Here is a 26,380-nt window from a genome sequence, read left to right on the forward strand (position 1 = left end):
TACTCTCTCTACAAGTGAATTGATGAAGATTGGCTTTAGTGTAGAAGAGTATGTGAAAAATATACAAATTTACTACGGTCATAATTCTAAGGTTTATAAAAAGAAGTCGACAGCTATCCATAGGGCCAGCCCCACAGATTTTTCGTATGACTTTTTTTTCATAAAAGAATTTCATGGGTGTGGGGGGAGTGTCCCCAGAATATAATCCCGTAAGAAATATGAGATTGAAAAAAAAACAAAATAAGTAATCCGATGGTATTCATTACTAACAAAATCTCTGAGTTTCCAAATTAGATAATTTACTCTGGAGATTTTTTTACAAGTGATTTCTATGTGCTCTTGCCAATTTAATTTTGAATAAATTTGGAATCCTAATAACTTTACAGATTTTAATTCATTGTCAAGTGGGGATTGACTCAAAAGAATTTTCTGTGTTTTTTCTTGATTACACGTCAATTTATTTGAAGAAAACCAATTTAATGCTGATGTTATTGATTCATTAGTAATTAAATCAAGCTCATGGATATCTCTATTTGTTGCATCCAAAGTTGTGTCATCAGCATATACAACAATGTCTACATCAACATTCCTCGGCAGGTCATTTATTGAGATTAAAAACAAGAAGGGTCCCAAAACCGAGCCCTGTGGAACACCTACTTCAACCAATCTTAAGTTAGACTGACTGCCTCCAACAGATACATACTGCTTTCTATTGGTTAAATAGGATTTTAAAATTATTTAAGTTTCACCTGTAATACCATAAAATTCTAGTTTTTTGAATAAAATATCAAAAGGTACAGAATCAAAAGGTTTTGTAAGATCAAATAAAGTTAATGAAACAGTTTTATTTTCAAATGCATTTAAAGATTTTTTTAATTACTTCTAAGACAGCTGCAGTTGTTGATTTACCCTCTCGAAATCCAAAGTGTGAATTTGTCAATAAATTGTTATTTTCAAAATATTCATTCATTTGTTTATGCATGAGACAATGACATTCAAACATTTTGGAAAAGATTGGCACTATTTATTGTTTACTACTCTTTTCTTATCATTTTTCTCAAACATACGAAACTTTTGTATCTATCAAGTTTTATTGGAAAAATGTGGTTTCTCGGATAGTGGCTAACCTATTGCTTTTCTAAACCCAAACCCAAAAATCTGTCAAAATTCATGTGCTGTAGAACTAAATCTATATTCATTGTATATTACATTTTATTAAAGACAAAAATTATGAACTCCACTTTTCAGTTCACTTCATAAATTATGAAATCTGTTTCTTCAGAAACATTCCTACATTGATAAGTTTATTTGTTACCGTTACTGCTTGAAGATGTAAAAACGTTTGTATCAAAGTCAATAAAGAGATTGCTCTCCTCAACACAGCTTTAACATTTTACTGACAATCCTACTTTTTAAGTTCATTTATTAAACTTGGCTATTACAGTAGTAGAAACAAACAAACCACAAATTTAGGAGAACAGGGAGAATAAATCAAAAATTTTTTAGATTTCTTATAATATATTTATTTACATTCGATCAAATAAACTTAATAAGCTTTGATAACTAACCACTTTTAATTTACTATATTGCCTTTCACTATATTCAACAGACACTGTATTACAAATTAGTAGCAAACAATTAATATTCCACTTACAGTACATAGAAATACAAAAATACTGTGAAACGCTAACCTAGAACTCAAGGTATTGCGCATTGTAGTTCAAAAAAACCTTCTTTGCACTATAAATAAACCATTGAACTAGCAACTGATTAAAGTAAATTGCATATTGGAATGGAAATGTATTACATTTATTATCTAATATTTGTCGTATAACCTTGACCACTTTAAGATGACATTCATATTTTTTACTGACTTCATAGACGTTTATAAGTTTAATTATAAGTGATGGTTAAACTGAAAAGAAACCAATAGTAAGCAAAGTCATGTGTTTATTGTGTCACAGTATTATGGTTGTTTTGGTTACTGAATTGGTTGAATGGTTGACTTTTAAGATTGAATGAAAACTGAACAAGATCCGTTTTAAGGGCTATGAAAAGTTGAAAACTTGTTATCCCAACTCTGAATTGTTATTGTGGTTTTTGAAGAGAGTTTGCATGGCAAACAAAAAAAGTTCACTTCACCTGAAATTAATATACTTTTTTTATTTCTTAATGGGTTGACTTGCAGCTTCAGGTGGGTTTTGTTTGAACCACTAGATTGAAATGTTATCATAGCAATAAGTGATTAGTTATAGTCGGATTTTGAATCTGCCATGTTAGATCATTCATGCTCTCTTTGTAATTGTTTATTTGTGTAATAAAATAAATAACGGGTGTCCGAAAAATAACTCCCTAGTTTTGATAAACGATTGTTTATTGTAGAGAATACATATTCTTATATCTAATACATGAAATTAAAGAGGGTTTACTCAAGTTTATTTTGACATTAGTACACCTCGATATGTGACCCATTTGTAGCTCTACAGATATCTAACCGGTAATCGATCTCTCTCCAAGTGTTAGTTAACATATCTGGTGTCACTGATTCTACTGCAGCTACGATTCTTTGACGAAGATGGTCAATGTCACGTATCTTTTCTGAATAAACCAAGTTCTTAACGTAACCCCACATGAAAAAATCCAGTGGTGTTATGTCTGGGCTTCTTGGAGGCCCTTTCGGTTTCCCGGCAAGATGGATGGGGAGAGCTGGCCCGATAGCGTGGCCTCCAAGAAGCCCAGACATAACACCACTGGATTTTTTCCTGTGGGGTTACGTTAAGAAATTGGTTTATTCAGAAAAGATACGTGACATTGACCATCTTCGTCAAAGAATCGTAGCTGCAGTAGAATCAGTGACACCTGATATGTTAACTAACACTTGGAGAGAGATCGAATACCGGTTAGATATCTGTAGAGCTACAAATGGGTCACACATCGAGGTGTACTAATGTCAAAATAAACTTGAGTAAACCCTCTTTAATTTCATGTATTAGATATAAGAATATGTATTCTCTACAATAAACAATCGTTTATCAAAACTAGGGAGTTATTTTTCGGACACCCGGTATAATACGATTAAAATGTAACAAATATTGCATAATATAACAAATATACAGAATGTGAATAGTAAAAATTAGGGATGGACGGGATTGAATTTTTAGTTCGGGACGGGACGGGACGGGATTTTTATTTCCTTCCCGATTTTCGGGACGGGACGGGATTTTTTTCCGTGCATAAAAAGAAAGTACTGTATTGCAGTTACCAAAAAAAGACATATGAAATCAATTTTTACCATTTGTGGCACTGATCTATAAAAACCAAAAAATGGGTAACAATTTCCAGGTACCTATAGTAACTTGTGACTCGCGGGTCACGGGGTTATCGTCTGTATGACTCACGGTCACGGCGAGATCGTCGTCATGACTCGCGATCACGGCGCGATCGTCGGTATGACTCGCGGTCACGACGCGATCGTCGTCATGACTCGCGGTCACGGCGCGATCGTCGGTAGGACCTCGCGGTCATGGCGCGATCGTCGGTATAACTCCGCGGTCACGGCGCGATCGTCGTCATGACTCGCGGTCACGGCGCGATCGTCGGTATGACTCGCGGTCACGGCGCGATCGTCCGTAGGACTCCGCGGTCACGGCGCGATCGTCGGTATGACTTCGTCTCCTGCGTTCGCGGACCTATCGCTCGCAATAACGGCGTTATCGGCACTCGCGAAGCGGAAAAATTGCCGACGATCGGACCAAATCCCGTCCCGAAAAATTCCCGAGTCAAATGTAATCCCGTCCCGATAATCGGGAATATTTTTTTCCCGAAAAATTCCCGAAATTTCGGGACCCGTCCATCCCTAGTAAAAATCAACAAAGAAAACACTCTTAATCTTAATACTTTTTACATTGCATTACCCCTAGAGAGATTTCAGAACTGCTTTCTAACCTCTCTCACAAATAATGTCTACCACGCTTGGCTCCATCAATACAGGGTCTAAACATCGGTGAACAGCACTGCTGAGAATCTCATCAAGTAGGAACTGAATAAGGCTGCAACAGAATCATTCATTAGATTACTATTCTCCGAGGATTCAGGTTCAAATCCTGCCAATCACCAAGGTATTTTATCTAAGTGCTAATGCCAAAACCTTGTAAGCCTAGCTTGAAGTAATGTATAAAACTATATAGCAATTACCCCAACCCCACAAGGGAAAAAATAAAACAAATCCAGGCTAGAGCCCACATCCTAGGATATGAAGGTGGGACACGTAAAATTGTAAAAAAACTTACTTCTCGTCCGCCACGTATCTCCAAAGATAGAGCTGCAAGTAGTGAGAATCCACTTGGATCTGTTGAAGACCATACTTGGAGAATGTCTTGAGACGAATACACTCTAGTAGAGTCTGTAAATATAAGATAGCAAAATGGTTTAATAGTGTTTAAAAAAAATATATATATTATTTTATAGTTTTCAAATAAGAGCATTATTCTAAATTTCTTAATTGTGTCCACTGTCTACACATCCAATTAGCTGTTATTAAAAAACTGTATTGACCAATGCTTATTAGAATCTGCACAATCCAGTAAGTTTAATTTACAAATTAAATTTAAATAAAGATAATGTTTGTTTAGGACAAGAATAAGAAGTGGTTTAGGGAAAAGTAGTTCGGCTACAATAGCAACGGTTGTAATATCTCATAATTTCTTTCTCTATTGCGCAAACACATAGAATATATAATTTTTGTCTTACTAAAAGCAGTCAGTGGACCATGTAGATAATCTTTTAAGTAGAGATAACAAAAATATTTTCTCAGACAAAAATGAAAATATCGTAGCATAATTCCATGATAGCAAGCTTAATAAACTGCCAATGTCGAGAATTTAAGATGGTGAGTTTTAGCGAATTTCCCTATAGGGAAGTAGCTATTACCGTAGGTCTCATGGTAAGACTTAGGCCCGGGACCGATTTACTTTTTCATTTTAATGTCCCCAGAGGCCAAAAACACCATTCGTTCAAATTTTTATATATGTATATATATATATATATATAGATTTATATATATATATATGTGTCCGTGAACACGATAACTTGAGTAATTTGTATCCGATTTTGATGAAATTTGGTTTGAAGGTGTAAGGCGGGATAAACTTGAATGAGTTCGCGATCCAGCATGATCGGACCATGGGAACAGGGTTTTATGGGGGGTTTTATGGGGTAAAAATTGGTTTTTCTCACTTCTTACCCTCAAAACACAAAATTTCCCAATTTTTCTCTAAACCTTCTTAAAGAGCTTAAAAAAACAAACAATTCAGTATATAAAAGTGTTTTTGTACGGTTATTGGTTACGGAGAAAACTAAAAAAATGGTAAATTTAAAATTCCCATGTTATTCTTATGGAGAATATTGTAAAATGTTGTAGTTTGCTTGTTTATGGATATATTTTGATCAAACTTGGCAAATTTATTTATTTTATAGTAAGCTATCAATATTTTACTAAAAACACACTACTTTATTAGTTTCCTTGTAGCAGCAAATCTAGGTACTCGTTAAACCTAATAATGTTATTTAAATAGATCAATTGAAAATCAATTCGGCCAAATGGAAATTCGCTTAGACGGCAGGTTTGCTGCGGCGGGGGTATTATTTTTCTATCTATGAACACCAAGTACCATCTAGGGTACCAGTGGCCACAGCAGTAAGTAAGTAAGAATCTATGAACACCATTCTCTAAACATTACCTTTAGGCTGATCTTGATCACTCCAGTTAAAATAGAAACTTTGTTAAACTGAACAGGGGCAAAGATCTCGATCCGCTCAGAGAACAACTTGTGTATATGGCTGGCTGCTAGAGAGTGACTCGACCAGTTACTGGCTGTGCTGCGATGAAGACGAGAGTGAGTCTTGTGTGATGAGTCGGAGCTACGCTCTGTGTGCGATCCCTCCTCAAACAACATGCCTACCTGTGGATAAAACAGTTATTTGTATTAAGTCCTACCTTCACATCCTAGGACCCGAAGGTCTAGTCCAAAATCGTCTTGCACATCAAGGGCCTTGAGAAATGTGCCACTCTTACATAGCAAATGGTGGGGTTTTAATTCGGGTCCTCTAGGATTGAAGCCCTGCGATTTACCAGACCAGCTCACTCCACAGAATAACAACATAGTAGTAAGAAAATTGACAAAAATTTTAATATCTAACTGTATGCAAAAAGAAACAGATGTTTTGGCCGGGCACAGCAGTGGATGGAGTAAGGTAATTAATCAATAGAAAATGAATCATTAGTCACATTCAGGACATTTAATCTGTCCTATCAAATGTGTCATTCGGTGGCAGAATTGACTAACACATTGCACTGACGAGTGTTGATTCCTAAAGTTAACCGGTGGGTGGGCCCACCTTAAATAAAAGGTGTCTGGCTTAGGTGGAAGTTGACGGCATTAGTATTAGGTTTTATAGGGATTACACACAACGCCTGTTTTGCTTCCTTACACTATCCTAGAGGAGTATGACAGGTTTTTTGGCTTTATTTTGGTCAAATATATGGACTTGTCATGTTGACATTATGAAATAGATATAACCTATAACAAACATTGATAAAAAAATACCAAATAGTAACGTTCAAGAGTAAACCTATTATAGTAATGCATGTGATGATTATCAGATTATCTCGCTTTGTTTGCGACCCACCTGGGAGTCGATGGTCGCCATTTCCTCCATGATCCTTTTCATGACGGCTCGTACTGTACGAGGCTCCAGACTGTGCAGCCAATCTCTAGTCTCCACTGACTTACGCAACATCTGTCAACAAATCGTTACCTTACAACAGTGTACTTAACAAATACGGTATACTGATTGGCATATATATTTAGGAATAAAGTGAAGCTTAGCAAATAGGATGGTAGTTTATTAGGAGGCTATCATAACATTTTAGGTTTTCAGACTCTACAAGAACCTAAAACAAAGAGGATAATATCATAATATGAGAACTTAAGCTGACTGTTGGACAACATACAGTATGTATGACATAGGTATACTTATTAAAAACACAGAGTAGCAATAATTTAGAAATAAAATTATTAGTTCGCTTTCTACTAGGTCTACATACTGACTTGGATTATTTGAGGGTCTTTAAATATCCTGTATCACAAGAACACATTTAAAGGACAATCAATGGACAACTAATTTTATGTCTTCAAATTTAACACTTAACACGTTTGCTGGACGGCCCATCAATGGCGGCGTATAACCGGTGCGGCACAGCGTCAAACGAACCCGATTGCCGGGCGATTGGCTTTCAAATTTCGATCTGACAAATAGCAAATAACGTGTAGTGGTCTTTCTCTGTGTTACGACGAGAGTCAATGTAGTTCGCTAAAACACCCAGGATAGCAGCCTTGCTTGGAACGTAGCCGGTCCCATTGTATTGCCAATAGGAGGGAGAAAGACGGGACAACAAGTTGATATCTAAGCTTGCCAGACGAGGATTTGACGGAAAAAGCTACTACCAAATCACAACAAAAACATGTCACACTACACACTATCGTGGTATAGGTCCGCCTTCGACCAACACTAGGCACACACTGAGCAACAGATTGATGAACTGCAGTGTGGGTTTTGGGTCAGCACTGACCCGGCCACGTGAGGGTTGTGCCGTGGGTCAGTACTGACCCAGCAGCAAGGAACGTTTTAATAAGATCCTAATCCCTTAGTAAACCCACCTTGACTCATTTTTTGTAATCAAACACCATCCTACACAGGGGTGCCCAGAGGGGGGGTAGAAATTTTTTTTGGGGGGGGGGCTATTTTAGGGGATTTTGGGGGGGATATTTTTGTGCCAGCTGTCATAATGAATGTATAATTTTTGTATAAGCAGCCCGAAAAAGTGTTTCTAAGTAGCTCACTATCAACACCAACAACATTTTACCATTTATAATTAAGATTGCTTCTAAGAATGGTAAAAACGCACCTTTTAACCACAAATTTTACTTGTTTTGGTGGTTCTTTAACTCCACCATCGTTAGGATTTACAAAAGATCCACTTCTGGAGGTGTCGTCAGAATACGTTACAAACATTTAACACAAAACAGGAAACGATTACAGATAGGCCTATCAATTCACACGAGTACATTGCCGTCGTCAGGACTGGAAGTAAACTGAATCAGGTTCAGGTTATGACGGACCGACGCGGTCTCTGGATTGTCGAGTCGTCTGCGTTTTCAACAGCTGATATTGCACTATTGTAGTGACTGAGAAGAGTGTTGAAAATTTAATGGGATTCATAATTAATTGAGTGTTTACACTCAAAAATGTTTTTCTGTCTCTAGTTTTATGTGTTTGTATACGGTATTTCAAACTCCTCAAAGTATTTAATACATTTCTTTACGCGCAGTACTGTAGAATTTCGAGACCATCATTTATATCCAGCATATAAATTAGTTGTTATTGTCAATCATTTAGAATGGAAAACTCAATTATGAATACCATTATATTTTCAACACTCCCCTCCGTCACTACAACTAGTGCAATATCAGCTTTTGATAACACAGACGACAATCCAGAGACCACGTCTTTCCGTCATAACATGATTCAGTTTACTTCCAGTCCTGCCCACGGCAATATACACGCGTGAATTGATAGACCTATATGTTATCGTTTCGTGTTTTGTGTACAAACGGATTATCTGACAAGATGCGTTTCTATCATTATTATTATTAGTCATAGAAGGCAATCCTGGGGCTATCAAAATGAATAGTAAATTACTTCGTCACAAAAACCTTTTGTACTGGTGGCAATTAAGGTATTGTGGGTATTTTGCCCGGCGATTTTTGTAGAAGGCAGCCTGGGAGTTGCGAGCAACAAGTCTGTCTTATTTCGTGACTCTGCCTATAATTTTGAAACAAGATACTTTTTGCCAATGTATTATTAATGCACTTAAAGCTGTTGAGTTCAAAGTGAATTCTTAAACTCTGTAAAAATTAAAGCCACCTAATATGTTACAGTTTACAGTACTGTGTTGGAGTAGAGTAATTCACCGAGTATATTGTTGTACGTTTTGAAGACGTTGTCTATTGCAACACTGCGCACATGTTGACTGACATTACAGATTCTGAATTATAAATTGAAAAAATTCTAATTCGTCCATTAGTTAGATATAATAATGTATTGTTAAATGTTGTTAACGTTTCCTATTAAACATTTAATTTTGATTATCAGCAAGTTTGTTTTTCTTTACCTCAAGTTTGATTATTTAGAATACAAATACAAACAAAAACCAGATTCGTTTTTACTACTAAACAATTATGATACTAAATACTTGAAATGCTCGTTTTATGAGGTAAAGGGAATTTTGTCAGATAAATTTGTGGGGGAGGGTAGGTTTAAATAGACGGCAGCATAAATTGGGGGGAACTACTCCCTTGGCTTGGGGGGGGGGGGATTGCGCCTCTGGGTTTGGGGGGGATGGGCACCTCTGATCCTACAGATATAACTGGCTCATTGACTCCTTGTGTGTTAGCCTTACCTGTGATATAGCCAGACCCTGCATATGTACGTAGTGGTTGAGTAGCTCCTGTGCTGCTTGTCTCGTCCCAGCACACATCTCTTTACCTGAGGTCAGCAGAGCCGAGCCTCCGTCAGTGCTGAACCACTCATCTGTCAGACTCAGCTGTAACAAACATTTATCATCACCTGTGATATAGCGAGACCCTGCATGTGTACATAGTGGTTGAGTAGCTCCTGTGCTGCTTGTCTCGTCCCAGCACACATCTCTTTACCTGAGGTCAACAGAGCCGAGCCTCCGTCCGTGCTGAACCACTCATCTGTCAGACTCAGCTGTAACAAACATTTATCATCACGTGTGATATAGCCAGACCCTGCATGTGTACGTAGTGGTTCAGTAGCTCCTGTGCTGCTTGTCTCGTCCCAGCACACATCTCTTTACCTGAGGTCAACAGAGCCGAGCCTCCGTCCGTGCTGAACCACTCATCTGTCAGACTCAGCTGTAACAAACATTTATCATCACCTGTGATATAGCCAGACCCTGCATGTGTACATAGTGGTTGAGTAGCTCCTGTGCTGCTTGTCTCGTCCCAGCACACATCTCTTTACCTGAGGTCAGCAGAGCCGAGCCTCCGTCAGTGCTGAACCACTCATCTGTCAGACTCAGCTGTAACAAACATTTATCATCACGTGTGATATAGCCAGACCCTGCATGTGTACGTAGTGGTTCAGTAGCTCCTGTGCTGCTTGTCTCGTCCCAGCACACATCTCTTTACCTGAGGTCAGCAGAGCCGAGCCTCCGTCAGTGCTGAACCACTCATCTGTCAGACTCAGCTGTAACAAACATTTATCATCACGTGTGATATAGCGAGACCCTGCATGTGTACATCTCTCAGTCCAACCAGCTCTTAGTATTATTATAAAACAGAAAATAGTCCAGTGAACTTACGAGGTAGTGAATGTTGGTGGCTTCAAACTCCAGGCATGTTTTGGACAAGATGAGCAGTAGCGGGAGTGAAGGTACGTTTGCTGAGCAGAATGACCGAGCAGTGGCCGTGAGGTGATGTATGAAACCCACCACAAGTCCTTCTCTCACTGAGTCTATGCAGAAAGCTTCCAGGAACTTGGGTTTGGCAGCAAACGCCAAGTCAGGCTGAATAAACACCTGGAAAAAACACTGTGCAGAAATTGTCTATATATTCTGTGCAAATATCATTGATTATGGACACTACTATATTTTCTACAATCAGTAGTGATATTATTTTTCTACTATTATGTATTAATCAAGTATTATTATTGTTGTATCTGATTTTCTAAAGTAGCTTCAAAGAAATAACATTTTCCTACTGTAATAAAATCAATGATGTTTTCAGTAACTTCTGTGGTCCCCAAAAATATTTGAAGTATAAACTTCAAATCTTTATTCTCTTAAGGAAGTAACTATAAAGTTACTTCCTTGACCTCTTAGTAAAATCTGTAACTTCTATGACCCTATTGTGCAAGTGGTGACTTTAACCCTGTAAGGGGGGATTTTTTAAACAACTGCAATCCTGCAATACCCTGTTACAGTTTTTTCATTCCCCGAATCCCATCACACCATCCCTTGTTTTATCCTTTGCTGATCAGCAAGTGTTGGTGCTAGCAACTAAGAACTAATGGACAATGTGATGTATACAGTCCTAGTTTCAAATATTTCACTGATTAGTGATTTGACGTCAGATGCTGATGCTACCACCTACCGGGATGTAACATGACGAGCAAATCTTACTTAAACGTAGCAGTGTCTTTTTACAAGAGGAAGGATCGCCTAACTGCCATGCAGCGTTACAGTTAGTTAAGTAATCAGTATACACTTTGATATCCTCACTTTCACTTACTTATTTTACAGAAAGCTAGACCAGAACCTCAACTCACCAACAAGTCCTGCAAGACTCCCTTAACCTTCTCCACAGTGGCGAGTACCAGCTGGGTGACAAGTTCTGTTCCATTCTGTGTCACCGCATCTGTCACCACCAGTCTTGGAGCGGCCAATGCTTGTCTCACGTGTGACAGACTGTCTGTCAGCTGTGACTTGAGCGCGTGGAGATGCATCCGACATTGTCTTCGTGCAGCTCGCATTACTAGCTCCATTCCCGCACTGCAAAAATAATTGTTTTAAATCCACAAGTGATAGTAATTTGGACTATCACAAAACCTAATGTAAAAACCATAACCCAACTTAAACATCTTTGCCACCAAGACTGATATTCGAATATGTAATAGGTTACGTACCTTGTTCCGTCTTCAATCTTAACTTAGTCTATGGACATATGGATCTATGGTCTTAACTTGAGTTCTGTTGTGTCCGCCGTGTAACCTGCATCGGTTTGTCCCGTATTCAATGTGGCCGGCCTATCGTATTAAACGTATTTGTAACTTTTGTTTTTTTAAATGTGTGAATTTTATGTGTCATCGACCTGCATGTATACATTGATAAAGACTTACGTCGGACGTTTGACCATATTCAATATGATGTTTTAATAAGGATTTGATAATGGGTCTTGTCTTGTCTCTCTTATCCATAGACTAAGTTAAGACTGAAGACGGAATGAGGTACGTAACCTATTACATATTATAACCCAACCTAAAAAAACCTAGCCCTAAACATGATTTGAACATGAAAAACATGGTGGTAGTATATTAACGAAAAGGTTAAGTTTAATACTCGCAGAATGTCACTACTTAATTTTTTGAGTGGCAATGGCAATAACATGAAATATTCTTTGGTGATTTTAAACGTCTGTTGTATGTTTTGATTCGAAATATGGTCTGTTCTCCATGACAAAATGAAAATATATTGGAGACTCAAATAATAATTACTGCAAGGACAAATTACTCCAAGAAAAATTACTACGAGAAAAAGTAACCAAAAAATTGTCTACGCTGTTCTTTTTAGGTCTTGCAGTGGTCATTTTATTGTCAACATCAGATCCACCATTTGCCGGACAGGGACATGACCTCAACCTTGCTTATCATATTGTGTAGATAAGTCCATTTGATAGGTTTGGATAACCTCTATTTGTACTGTTTGCTGTTTTCTTTCAGGTTTTATTTTGCATCTGGTTTGACTACTAGAGATGTTTCTGTGATTTTTTGTGATTATCAAGCTTTGGTTTTGTGATTTAATTTTGTAATGATTCAAGTACTTCCTCAGCTAAAGATGGGATCAGCAGATTCCAGCTAGAGCCTTCCATATAGAGACTTTTACTCATCAAAAGCAAAATAAATATAGTATTACAATAAAAACCAAGACTACTTAGATGGGCAAGTTAATACTAAATAAATGACCAAGGACTGAAATAATGTTAGAAAGCCCAGAAGGAAGAAGACCTTTGGGAAGAGGGTCGATTGACAAGGACATGAGGTAAATGGAAGGAGAGTAGGAAATGAAGACTGACAGAGATAGTAATCTATATTTAACTTATTAAATCCTTCTATTCAAATGTAAACTGTATATTGACTCATTTGTCAACATTTAGCAATAACAAATAAGGAACCAGTCTCACTTGACAAAGTCGTCGTCGTCGAAGAGTGAGTTTACAGCTGTCAATCTACGGTAGAACCTATCCAACGCCCGGACCAAGATGGCAGAATCTCCTCCATCTTGTTGACTCTCTATATGACTTTGTACCAGGTCCAGGTATTGATGCATGTTGTCAAACACAAACTGGCTCAATTTGCCACCAGCTTCAGTGTCACTGCAATTAAAACACTAGTTATACTTTACTTTCACTGCAACTATAGTTACGCTTTGTAAATTATGACTCAAATAAAGCTAGTAATATAGCCTACCAAGATTGCAGTATTTGAAGGGTGCCCACAGGATATTTTTCTGGGAGCAACTTAAATGTAAATTTTCTTTTCCAGCTAAAGGTTGGCAGCTTCTTTTAACATCAAAGTTACCGGTCCACATTGGCCTCAATGGGCTTTGTGTGGAATCATTATCATCAGTTGAGATGGGGTCGCCACATAGGTGTGTATTTTAACCCAAATGTGAGCAAAGAATGAGTGTACAATTGAGTGAGATGCATAGGGTAGCTTTGTTACTAATACTAAGATCAACAAAACCACCAAAATACTTCGCCTCGAGTCAGATTTATCACAAACATTGGATTCTAAAATCATTAGGCTACAAAACACCCAAATCAAGTGGTAAAATCTACTTTATTTTCTATGGGTTGACAAAACTATACTTTTGTGAACTAGACTTTTTCCGATTTAATAATCAAATAAATCACATAAAAATACTAAACAAAATTATAAAATTGTATGTTTGTTGATAGTGGTACTGGTACAGACATAGATACTAGACAAAGATATTACCAACACGCAGGCCGGTTGATGAACATGTCATTGTAGGAGGTGACTACAAAACACAGATCACTCAGGAAACCATTGCTACCCAGGTCAATGAACTCGATAAGGTCCTGGAAAAACATTAAATATAGATACAATAACCTTTTGAGCCTAGTTGATTCTTACAAATCTAGGTAGTCAAATTACTAAAAACATTGTTATCAAATGTAATACAATACCGGTACTTCATTCTTAACCCATAAGATAAGAAACGTCAACTTATGAAAGTACCAAGCCTTATTTTTTTACCATTTCTTGATTAGACGATCAATTGCAGTGCTTTATTTAATTAAAAAAAAAGTTTATAAATGCACACAAGTTGCTAAACTTGACACTCTAAAACAAGCCTCAGACTTTGCATTATTTTACTAGATGAATAGTGGTCATTCACAAAACTTGTTTAACAATCCTGAAATGGTTATTGTTGTTGGTTGTGAGGATCTTTAACAGGTTATTTGGTAGAGAAAGTGATTTAATACGATTAAAAATAAATGCACATGTGTTTTCTGCTTGTCGGATTGATAGGTGGTCATTCACTGATGCAATAATTGTGTGCTATGATACATTGTATTTTTCAATCCTCTGTTGAAATATTATACATTAAGTTTTATCATTATGAAGTACAGAAGGATATGAGCAAGATGTTCAAGGTATTCCAAGCAGTGTAACGTAATCGCCTGTTTTCCCAAGTAAGATTCAAAGTAAAAACTCAAGCTTAAGCGGTTATTCCCTGATGCACTCATTTATTATGCGTATGTTTAAAAATAAAAAGCTAAGCTTATCCTATAAGATAAAGATGGTACACACCTGACATGGAGTATCTTTTAGCAACGTCAGCTGATCCTGAAGTCTTGTCTTTGCATGTGCCAAAAACTCTGAACACAAAGATTCCGCTGGTTCATCCAACTGAAGCAAAAGGTCAACACTTTCGGCCAGTTCCTTGGCAGTGGCCTGTACATTATAAAAGTTTATTTCTGTTGAATACGCTAAATATGTAGGCTAAAAAATGTATGGAAGGACGGCTTATTTTCAACTAGCCTATACAATCTTATATGTCCCATTAACTATCTCAGCAACAAAAACTAAGGAAGAAGGAATATAATTTTTACAGCAGAATACTCTAGGTGAGTGGCTCGTTCAATTATATTATTTTTTAGTGATAAAAAATTAACTACAATTGATCCATATATAGGTATCTACTATTTTGATAAGTCAAGGCTACAAGGTGCTCCTTCAATAAAGATATAATTTCCCTTGTATGCTCTAACCTATCAATAAACTGAAATGGTCTTTGGCCAAAAGATTAACAACTAATGGAATTTAATTCCAAACCTCTATGACAAAAGTCCCTTACTTTTCACTAAACCAACAATATTCTTTTAACTTCCTTTTGGATTGCTGCATTTTTTAAATTTAAGAAAACTTAATGCGATATTTTCATTGAATATAGAAAAACTCCTCACTAATTACGTTGATTACTGTTCTGCTTACGTCTTTGCTCTTGAACTGCGATCGGAGTCGCTCCTTCAGTTGGTCCAGGATATCATTGCATTCCCTTTGTATTCCTTGGAAACTCTCCAAATTCCCATACTGTTCCAGTACTCGCTGTGTGTGTAAGTAGTCTTGAACTGCCTGAGAAAGATTCAACGATTATTTTAATTTATAATTTTATAAATATCCAATATCAAATGCAAAACATTGTTGGGCCAAAATCGTAAAATTGTTCAAACTTACAGCATTTAAAAAATTGAAAATACCCATGAATTAAATCTTTTTTGCTAAATAGTTTAATATTAAGTGTAAAACATCAAAAATGTATTAATAAGATGCAAATAAATCTCAATTTTTTTCTCACCTTAAAACTAAAATTAAAATACAATACCTCTGCATAATTTTCTTCCTCCATTAATGCTTTTAGTTTTGTTGGCAATTTAAATAGGAATTGTAGACGTTTGAGAAGAGAATGAATCCCAGACAATCGAGCTATTTGTTGTCTAGAATCCTGAAACAGGAAAAAGGAAAAAGGTATTTGTAACAAGTGCATTTGACTAAAAGTTTTATGAATAAAATATATTTATTTACTCATTTTGCCAAACCCAAATTTTTACAACTTCTATAAGATACTGTCTCCTCTAGATGGGACGAAACCTTTTTAGACTGATCAGTCATCGATCAGACCTAACTATCAACTCCACCAACAAGAATGGATTTGACTTTTTTTAAGAGGTTGGCAGCCTCTTTAACTTGCATTTGACTGTCCACATAGGCTGAGGACTTGTGCGTGGAATGTATTCAGCAAAGCAAGAGGTGAGCCAGTACAGTAGGCTACAAGGGTAAACTGTACTGATAAAAAGTAGTGGCAGTGACCAGGATCCGAACCCACGACATCGCTGCCTTGGACCCGAAGTCTGTGACACTACCGACTGAGCCATCAACTCACCATCTTATATATTTTAATGATTTAGTTTTTCTTTTCCGAGTTAGTTTGGCTCTTCTGCCCGACCGATTTTCACGATTGAGGTCTCAAATTGAAGGTATGCACGCACAGATTTGCCATCAAGCATCGGCATATATGTATACTATAATCCCATTTGGCTTACAGGTAAACGAAATTTGCTCCCCTTGTATTTCTTATGGCAGTTAAATTTGGTTCTTCTTTTCCGAGTTCGTTTGGCTCTTCTACCCAACCAATTTTCTTGACTGAGATCTCAAATTGAAGGCATGCACGCAAAGATTTCACATCAAGCATCGGCATATATTTACCTACTGGATTACTCGACCAAAAAAAATAGTTTGATTCATTTTTGAATTCTTACCTTAATTTAAGATGTATTCACCAGTTATAATTATAATTATATAATCCTATATATTTTGGTCTAAGAACCTTCAGGGAAATATCGGCTTTTATTTACGCTATTAGTTATTCAAATCGAACGAGTTTCAAGCAAACGCAAGGTAACAACCAACATAAAAATTATTTTTCATAAGGATTTTCTATGATTAAAAATCAATAGCTCCAGTATTGTTAATGTTTTTTAATCTCAAAATAATCAGTAAATTATAGGCTTTATTTTTGAGCTATTGGCCGTTTGAATCAGTTAAGCTAAAGATACTGTAATACTCAATCAAAAATCATAAATTTGATTATTTCTTGGACATAATATTTATTTTAACACTGCGGAGCAGCTTAAGTCCTCTAGTTTTATTTGATTTAACACTAGCTGTACCCACGGTCTTTGCCCCGTTTAACTTCATAAGTAATAGAGATGAGTGTAGAATGAGTGGCGCGATCTTGTAGTCTTGTCAGTGACCAAGGTCGACATATTCCTTAGACACAGCTGTTAATTGATAGCCCATACAGCTAATGGCAACTAAGGGACCTACAGTTTATTGTTTATCCGAACCACATTTTTGTCTTAATATCTACGAATTGGTCTAATTATCAGGATAGTACTGCGGATAGTTCTAGTACTCACTCGTGCGGACGTTAATCCACACCAGGGAGTATCGCATCCACAGTGAATGCCTATGAATATCCACAAAAAGTGAGTTTCATAAAATTATTTTCACATTGTGATTTTTTATTTATTTTTAGGCTACAATCTAATGGTGGACACTAAATTAATTTATCAGAAAACCATATAGACTACCTGCAATGTTGAAGAGATCAACTCGGAAAACGATGTGATAGAGTCCATATTCTTTGCTAGCAAGTCCATTTCATCCTCCATTTTCTTAAAATCTGTTTTCATCTAAAAAATTGCATTACATTTCTGAATTGAAAATAAATAATGCATTTGAGATAATAGAAAAATTAAGTCATCTAGTAGTAAAATATTAAAGTTATGTACTTTAGTTAACTTAGTAGATCCAATTCACAACCGGTTTATTTTTGCTTTTAGAGAAGTGTAAGTCAAACATTATTGTTCTGCACTTAAGTAGCAGCACTTTTTCCTCTAAAGGTTGTGTCACACTAGGCTATTTAGTAGCGGCTGGTGAAGTAGCCACTAGTAAAGCCAGGGCCGTCCGAAGGGGGGGCAACCGGGGCAAGCTGCCCCGGGCGCCGTGGCTGAGGGGGCGCTGCGCAGCGTCTTTTTGTATTAAAATATTTGAATGTGACTATTACTGGGGGGGAGGGGGCGCCACGACCACGTTTGCTCCAGGCGCCGCCAACCTTAGGGACAGCCTTGAGTAAAGCTGCCAGACAAAAAATGTAGAAGCAGCGATTCAGCTAGTCAATGTCATTCCTACCTCCGAACAGGAAGGGAAATTGTAGTTTTTATGTGAGATGTCGTCTGTTGGTATAAGCCGGGTTGAATTACGGGTTTGTAAATGTTTTCTGTGCCGGTACCTCATATTGGGACTTCTTAATTTTATTTACCGGTACTTGGTTGTGATAACCATCCCTTACTACTTCAATCTTCTTCTTCAGCCCATCTTCTTGCATGGGCAAACCAGAATATACTATAGCCTACCTCCTTCCTAATCAGTTGTGCAAACGCTTGACTTTTTAAGTCCCGATTTAAATAATGAGGACATGTAATATCCCAAAGACATTTATATTTCCGATAAATGTTTAAAAAGTTGATTATGTCTCCACTGTACCACTTCACTTCACTAATTTTAACAAATCTAATTATTGGAAACGACCACCTTTCCACAACAAACCAACTCCAAACATACACAGCCACTAGCTGCTAGGTAATACGCTAATACACATGTCACACTGGCTACATAGTAGCCACTAGTTGATCACGTGAATCAATAGCCGCTAGTTAGTAGCTAGAAAAATTGGACATGTTCAATTCTCAAGGGTATTGAAATCTGACTAGCGTGCTACTCCTACTAGCCGCCACTGACTGTGTCCCATTTGGCTACTTAGTGTATATACTAGTATCCGCTATTTCGCTAGCGGCTAGTAAAGTAGCCTAGTGTGACACAGGCTTAAGTTAGGGGATTTTAAGTTTGTTTTGAGGCTGCAGTGGCGACCAATTAGAAAAAGGTCAAATTTGCCAATAAAGAAATATTGTGGTATGTTCACAACTTGCTCATATTTAGTTACCGAATTAGGCCTTTTATTTCTCAGAAGCCACGTCAATTAAGCACATATAAATATTTACTTACCTTCCTGACTGTGTCAGTGGCTGAAATAAACTTGTTGTAATTTTCATACACCAGAGTCTGCATATCGGAGTGAAGGGTAAGAGTGTCTTTGACAACGTCTGTCTCATGATCCATTATCTGCTGAAGATTGTACTCCTGAAAATTTAAAAGGCTTTGTAGTATCAACTAAGTTAAATATTTATTATTAATGTTGCTGGGTTCGTTGATTGATTGGATGTGCTGGGGCAGACTGTGTCTCTAGGCTTATAGGCCATATTGTGGTCTTCTGGGTAGAACTTTGATCCTACAACTCCATCTGTACAAATCAAAATAAATTGGTTATGATTTTAGCAAGATTTGAGGTTGGACTGTAGTTGATTGTTTTGTTGATTGATATAAAATAATAAGGGGATGCGGAATACTACCCCAGAAAACTACTCCCCCCCCCACGTAAAATGTGACGTCACAAAATCTGCCAACTAACCAATATGGTAGCCGTGTCTGCGACTGGAATACTACCCCCCTAGCAAAATGTGATGCTATGTAATCGTAATTTTAATTTGAGTAATTCCGTTTGATAACAGAAATGGCATGTGGGCAATATCATACAGTATGTTAAAATGTTACAGCAAGTTTGGTTGGTTAGGTTAGGTTAGTTTAGAACAGTATGGCAACGACAAATTAAAAATAGTAAAGGACCTAATATCGAACCTTGTGGGACACCACATTTAACTTCGTGCCAATTTGAGTTAAACTTTTTGCCATTTTTTTATAATTGATGTTCTTTGTTTCCTGTTAGTTAAATAAGAATCAATCCAAGACAAAGCCATGCCAGAATATGAATAATGTCGAAGTTTGCTCATTAAAACGACATAGTCTACACAATCAAACACCTTGGGTAGATCACAGAACACCACCTATAATATAATACCTATAAGATATACATGATATCTTAAAATATCACGTCTTGATATTTTATCATGTTGCTGGGTTTGGTTAGTATTTTTAACTTTTACCCTTTAACTATTTTATTTTATAGCCTAGCCCATAGTCAATGCCTATACTAGGTATTCTAATGTCTGAACAAATATATAAAATATGGTTATTAAGAGTAGAGTAGTCACAAGTTGGAGGAAGGTCAAAATATGGTCAAATCACTCGCTTTCCAATCAATCCAACCAACACATTTACCTTGAATCGTGACTGACTCCGAGATTCACGAACGAGGTGCGGGTTATTGTCAGCATTGTAATGCTCATTATGGAAATTAAAGACTCCATCTCTCATACACGAACATTCATCAGTCCATAAAATTGTTTTCAGGAAATCCCTGCCGGATCCACTGACAAAACTGAAGCCTCTGAGGTGGATCTCTCAGCTCGAGTTTCTGGACACGCGTGAAATGAAATGGGTGCAACCCCTGTTTTGTAATAGTTTTGACACAAAGGTTTGCGAGACCCTGAACTGAAGGGCTAATGTCCTCGTACTTATCCTCAGATCTTCACTCACCCGTTCCAAGACAGCCTCTTCCAATCCAACATCTTGCATAAAACTGCCACCTAAGCGGCCGTTGGTGGGAAACCTTCAATTTTCACGCAAACACTGGTGGACCCGAATAAATGTTTTTCGATCAGGAATCCGCCTGTATGGAATGCGTTGAATGTACTCACAAACACTTTCAGATGCATTTCCGGAACAAAAACCATAAACATAATGCATATGAGCATATTCTGAACTTGTGAAAGGATCCGTAACATGAAAATAACAAACAAGCGTTTTAATCTGATGTGGAAACCAAATAAAAAATAATTAATGATTGTACTAATATGTTATTTACTATACCGGTAACTGATTTTGACTTGTTTACAGATCATAACAATTGAATCAGCTGATTTGAACGAGTAGGCCTACAATTAACTGATTTCATAACACGAGACATGTGTAAATCAGTGAGATTATTTTTATGGGTTTGTTACCTTGCTAAAACCAAAACAGTAAACCGTGTTTTAATTTAGTTTGGTGGTGGTTTTTCTGTAATTTCTACATACAACAATTTAAAATAATATATAAATTTAAAGCTTATTAAATGAAGAAGTTTTTTATCTCGTTGGACATAACATGGCACCAGAATAAAAAGGGTACAAACGCTTTAAACTTAACCTAAATAATTAATAAGACCAAATTTTAAATTTCAATTCGGCTAGGAACCGATGCATGAAATGAAATAGGCCTATTGTTTATGTAACCTTCTTGATTTGATGGTAAATTTAATGCCCAATTAGATTATTTTTAATATCAATCGCCAGATTAATTGGTTTTTATTTTTATAAATACTAGTGAGACAAAGTCCAATATTTTTTAGAAAACGCAAATTTCTCAATTACAGGTTCGGAATCAGACTAGTTTTTTTTGCATCTATTTTGTTCCTTTTGATCATTATAATCCACTGGCGAAGTTAAGGACGTCAGTAGAAACTCACCCTGTATAAGGGTGCTTATCTGAGAATATTACGACCGAAACAGATGATAGTAGTAGATGTGTTTCTTGCAGAAGGGGCATAGGACCTAGGCTATTCATGAAAAGTATGAGTGCTTCGGATCGGTCCCAAAATATTTGTTTGGTCTAAATATAAACATAATTAGCCTGTCTCTATTATCACCTTTATTATTCTGAATTTCTAAAGGAGAAATCAAGTCATTTGTATGCTAAAGTTTACCATATCTGAGGAAAACCTTAAAAAGTTAACAATCTCATAGCCTACCTTTAAAAGTTTTTGCATGTATATGTCTGGATTAAACTGTTGGCCATCTAAATCGTATGGATTTCCCTCACTTTTAACTTTTGAATCGTGGCCTTTATCAGCCATCTTTAGCTTACTTTTAAAATAAATAAAAGTTGGATAATATGTACAAACTATAAATCTAGAATTAAGGTTATATTTATAAGCGGAAAGGTGGTATGGTATGAAATGAATGAAATGTCAGTGTCAACCTGTCAACATCAGCTGTAGGTCGGTTCCACGCTAAACAAAATTATATTTTCTTACACATGGATTGGATAGTACTTAAGGAGACCAAAGGCAACTCTCATGACATTAGTCATTGATTATATATATTCTATATTACATTCTATTAATACTGCACCACCTCTGAAAAATTGTACCTGTTGATAAACTCAATAATATTATTGTATTTTTCTTGTTTTCAATTTAGACACTATTACAAACATTTTACAAAGAGGGCAACATTGAGTCTAAGGTGATGCATTAAGTCGTTGCCAGAATGATATATAAAACAGAATCATTTTAAAACAGAATGAAATGTCTATTTTTCTATAAAGAAAATTGTGGTGCATAGTCAATGGTGCTATAAACTCAAATATTTCACATCAAAATAAACATACGAAAATTACACTTTTAGTCTGCGTCAGTGAGTGTCGATTGCTGATTGTCAAGGCTGTGGCTTCGTCTTTTACCTTCTCAATCTATCGTCTGCTTTTCTTACTGAATCTGTCAACACTCAACAGTGTCAACTGGACTGGATGGTAGTAGCAGTAGCAGGTAGCGGTGTTAAAATAAATCAGTTTTGTGCAGATGCAGATTGTTGTTGTGATATTTACTGTAATGAGCCAGATATATCTGATTCATCTGGATTAAATAAATGAATATAATATTTCTTAACAAGTAGACCTAATAATTTTACACGATTTCGTTCTTACGCTATTTTTTCTTTAGTAAAGAGATGACTGAATATAAGTTAGTTGTTGTGGGTGCTGGAGGTGTAGGCAAAAGTGCATTGACTATCCAGTTAATTCAAAACCATTTTGTTGACGAGTATGACCCAACGATAGAAGATTCTTACAGAAAACAAGTTGTTATTGATGGCGAGACTTGTTTGTTAGATATTCTTGACACTGCAGGTCAAGAAGAATACAGTGCAATGAGGGATCAGTACATGAGGACTGGTGAAGGATTTCTGCTTGTGTTTGCTGTTAACAGTATAAAATCGTTTGAAGATATTAGTACTTACAGAGAACAGATTAAAAGAGTTAAGGATGCAGAAGAAGTTCCCATGGTTCTTGTCGGAAACAAGTGTGACTTGTCCAGTTGGGCAGTGTCTATGAATGAAGCTCGTGATGTTGCTAAGCAGTACAATATTCCTCTTGTAGAAACATCGGCGAAGACAAGAATGGGTGTTGATGATGCATTTTATACACTTGTTCGAGAAATCAGAAGGTACAAGGAGCAACAAGGTAAGGAAAAACACAAGAAGTTAAAAGGAGGGAATCAAAGGTCCAAGAAGTTTTGTTCTTTACTTTAGGCCCCTATGTAGCGCGTAGGTCTATGTAAAGTAAACGTGTAAAAGCCCAAACACATTTTCATGTTCTGTATGAAAGCGTCTTTGTGCTTAACAAAACTAAATCATTTTTAAATACCTATTTTAACTTAAGTAACTTATAACCTCGTAAGAACATATGCAAGTTTACAGGCTAGGGCTTAGTCTCAAAATTGTTGTACGACTTTGGCCCACAAGTAATGTATTCTACTTATTTTTCTCAAATAATTCAGGTAGCCTAGCCTAATTTAGAAAACATGGGAAGCTAAAAAGTAATATAGGCTGAATTTTCAATCTATCTAGGCTAGTAAGTGAATTAAAATGTAAGATACTGTAGCCTTCTTTAACACAAGGCCGGGGCATTTGTGTGTGGCAACGTCGCAAAGTCATGCCTATTGCCAAGGTAGTAACAGAAATAACAAAAGTCTAAACAGAAACATTTCCTAGGCCTATACTGTTCATTATAAATTAGTGCAACAGCTGTTTCGATTTGACGTGACAGCGGTGTTGCCACTTTTGAAGATGATGATACCCGGATGGTTTACAAGATATAAGGTTACTATCTTGTTCTTGTTGTGAATACAGCATTCATTCTATATTCTGAATTAGTTTCACACAGTCTTTCACTTATCTAAGTAGGACTATTATCATCTTACTTGACAAAAATCTAATTATGGGAAAATGTCTGTGACTTAAAAAGGTTAAGTATTAATGACACTAACATTTGACTAAAATAAGGTAGGTACTGTACGGTAATTGGAAAATCTTAAACAAGATGTTAGTCATTTTCATTCCGGTGCTGAAACATGTTGATGTGCTGTCCAATAACTTTGTTAGACTTAAACTTGTATAACTGTAACAATTGACACAAACTTGTATCTTTTTCAATGTTTGTTGGGGATCAGAGGTTGTACTTTTATTGACTAAGCTTATGTATTGGTTTTCTTGGTTTTATTGAATTTCCCATAAAGGGACTAAGATATAAGTCAACCGTAGGTCTCATGATAAGACCTGAACCCGGGAAGGATTTACTGTTTCGTTTTGAGGCCCCCAGAGACCAAAAACACCACCCGTTTATATTAATATTCATATACCCGTTTTCCTAATTCATATACCCGTATAACTCCAAACATATTACTAGTACTGTAATGTATTTCTTCTTAAGTGGTGTGACAAAATTTCATAATATATAAACTACTATATTACTAACTATATAGCCTAGGGCTAGGTACAAGATTTCAACATTTTTGACAAGGCCACTTGCCACATTACATTAGTACACTAAATCACAGAAAACATATTACTATAACCCAGAATGCCAACCGCGTGGTAAAAAGCATTAAGTGTTTTGAGAGAGCTTTGCCTGTCAATCGTAGGCAGCGCCACCAGCGTTGCCATGCACTCAGCATAGCAACGCTGGTGGCGCTGCCTACGGATTGACAGGCAAAGCTCTCTCAAAACGCTTAATGCTTTTTACCATGCGGTTGGCATTCTGGGTTATAGTAATATGTCTTCTGTGACTAAATTTAGAATCTTTGAATATTTATATTTTACTAGGGGTTTTGATTGCTGGAGTACAGTTCAAACTAAAAGATGAAATGTTATTAGAAACGCTCAACTGTGGTGCCAAAGACATGTAGCTTATTTTTAATTTAGTTTTATACAGTAGCCTAATAGTGTAATTATAACCTTGCAATGTTTGATATAGCCTACAGTAGAGTTGTTATATTTTATTTAGTTTTAAGAAGACTTTTCAACATGGTTTCTGTCCTTTTGATTTTTATGATCCATCTCGTGACATTGCACTTGTAAATTAATAATCGTTGATACAACTAGGCTAGATGTATCTTCAGAATAGTCAATGATGTACAAATAATTAAAAAGTTTAATGTAATGTAAGCTCTATTTAAGATACACAAAAAGAGGTTACCACTATGATTTTTTGTTGCCAAAGCTGTAATATTTCCTTCTGTAAATATGACAATTTGTAATTTATCACTGTTAAGAATTTGAAAACTTGTAGACAATTACTTGTTAACAGGCTAATACCATTGACTATATAACACTACACTGTAACACACTACTACACTATAACACTGTAGTGTTATATAGTCAATGCTAATACTACTGTTGTTCACTTTTAATTTTTCTGTATCAAGAGCAAAGTATTGACATTGACTATTGAATACCGTACTAAAGTAGACATCCCATTTATGGAACAGCTGTTGCCAATTTTTCATTAAAAAAGAACATAGTTATGCGAGCCAGTCACAGAATGTGCTAGGGTCTAAAATTCCATTTTCCACCTTATTTGTTGCTGACCAAGTTGATGGGTCATAACAGTTGCTATAGCTCACCATAAGTTAATCCATTAGTTTGCTTTGTTAAAAAGTCAGTGTATTCGACAGAATTTAGTGCGTAATCTATCAATGACTCACATCAACTATGACAATTTTGATTTAAAAAACTGGCGACAACTTTAACATGAGAATGGGATGTCAAAGGTATTGTGCAGTAGCTTTACTTTTTTTAATCTCGAAAATATAAAGTGTAGACTTTAGATAGAGCTGGATTTAAAATAAATGATATGCAACTTTTTCTTATAAGACTCTTTATAGCTTTGCTAATGTGTTAATTGTTTTTAGTTTGCAATCGATAAAAGTCTTTAAATAGATTGGCCTAATTGTCATTTGTTTACTTTTAACTAATATATAAGCAATACATAAAATTTGTATTTGTAGATTAGTATTTGTGCTGCAATCATTTAGGAAAAAAACTATAGTTTGTCAATAAATTCAATGATTTTTCACCATAAAATAATAATTTCATCTGGCTCTGTAACTTTATGTTGTTGACCAAGTTGTGTCTTTCAGCCCTAGGGCCGAAATACCTGTTAATTCAGTCAGTTTACTTTCAGTGTGTTTAGATCAGTCATGAAACATTCTCTAATATTTGTACACATAACTTTGATTTAAGCTAGCAGTTCTGCAACATATGTTTCACGCAAAAGCTTCCAGCAATCCAAAGAACGCCACCGTAGTTTTCTTTTG

At 36.3% G+C, this 26,380-nt stretch overlaps 2 protein-coding genes across 2 annotated transcripts; one reads left to right on the forward strand and one right to left on the reverse strand.

The window, feature by feature from the left end:
- Nucleotides 1-2,629: 2,629 nt before the first annotated feature.
- Nucleotides 2,630-21,904, reverse strand: LOC129002619 (vacuolar protein sorting-associated protein 51 homolog). The gene is made up of 15 exons (XM_054430564.1): nucleotides 21,758-21,904; nucleotides 19,018-19,152; nucleotides 17,544-17,645; nucleotides 15,776-15,895; nucleotides 15,385-15,525; nucleotides 14,701-14,844; nucleotides 13,861-13,964; nucleotides 13,044-13,235; nucleotides 11,413-11,635; nucleotides 10,448-10,663; nucleotides 10,022-10,165; nucleotides 6,688-6,798; nucleotides 5,739-5,960; nucleotides 4,290-4,402; nucleotides 2,630-4,049 (listed from the first exon to the last, which is right to left on the reverse strand). The coding sequence occupies exons 1-15, from the start codon at nucleotides 21,860-21,862 to the stop codon at nucleotides 3,941-3,943; spliced, it is 2,181 nt and encodes a 726-aa protein (XP_054286539.1). The 5' UTR covers nucleotides 21,863-21,904; the 3' UTR covers nucleotides 2,630-3,940.
- Nucleotides 21,905-22,532: 628 nt separating this feature from the next.
- Nucleotides 22,533-24,567, forward strand: LOC129002431 (GTPase HRas-like). The gene has a single exon (XM_054430226.1). The coding sequence runs from the start codon at nucleotides 22,737-22,739 to the stop codon at nucleotides 23,313-23,315; it is 579 nt and encodes a 192-aa protein (XP_054286201.1). The 5' UTR covers nucleotides 22,533-22,736; the 3' UTR covers nucleotides 23,316-24,567.
- The last annotated feature ends 1,813 nt before the right edge of the window (nucleotides 24,568-26,380 follow it).

The sequence above is a fragment of the Macrosteles quadrilineatus genome, unplaced genomic scaffold (genome assembly GCF_028750875.1).
Source record: "Macrosteles quadrilineatus isolate MER2022 unplaced genomic scaffold, UCM_ALF_1.0 Scaffold_9__3_contigs__length_116548681, whole genome shotgun sequence".
NCBI classification, from domain to species: Eukaryota; Metazoa; Arthropoda; class Insecta; order Hemiptera; family Cicadellidae; genus Macrosteles; species Macrosteles quadrilineatus.

What these genes read in the sequence shown, in the direction of transcription:
- LOC129002619 (XM_054430564.1), bottom strand. Translation starts at nt 21,862, where the DNA reads ATGGCTGATAAAGGCCACGATTCAAAAGTTAAAAGTGAGGGAAATCCA. An exon ending in TGATCTCTTCAACATTGCAG is followed by an intron (nt 15,896 to 17,543) that starts GTAGTCTATATG and finishes TTCCTGTTTCAG; the next exon opens with GATTCTAGACAACAAATAGC. An exon ending in TGGCGACCATCGACTCCCAG is followed by an intron (nt 5,961 to 6,687) that starts GTGGGTCGCAAA and finishes TTTTATCCACAG; the next exon opens with GTAGGCATGTTGTTTGAGGA.
- LOC129002431 (XM_054430226.1), top strand. Translation starts at nt 22,737, where the DNA reads ATGACTGAATATAAGTTAGTTGTTGTGGGTGCTGGAGGTGTAGGCAAA.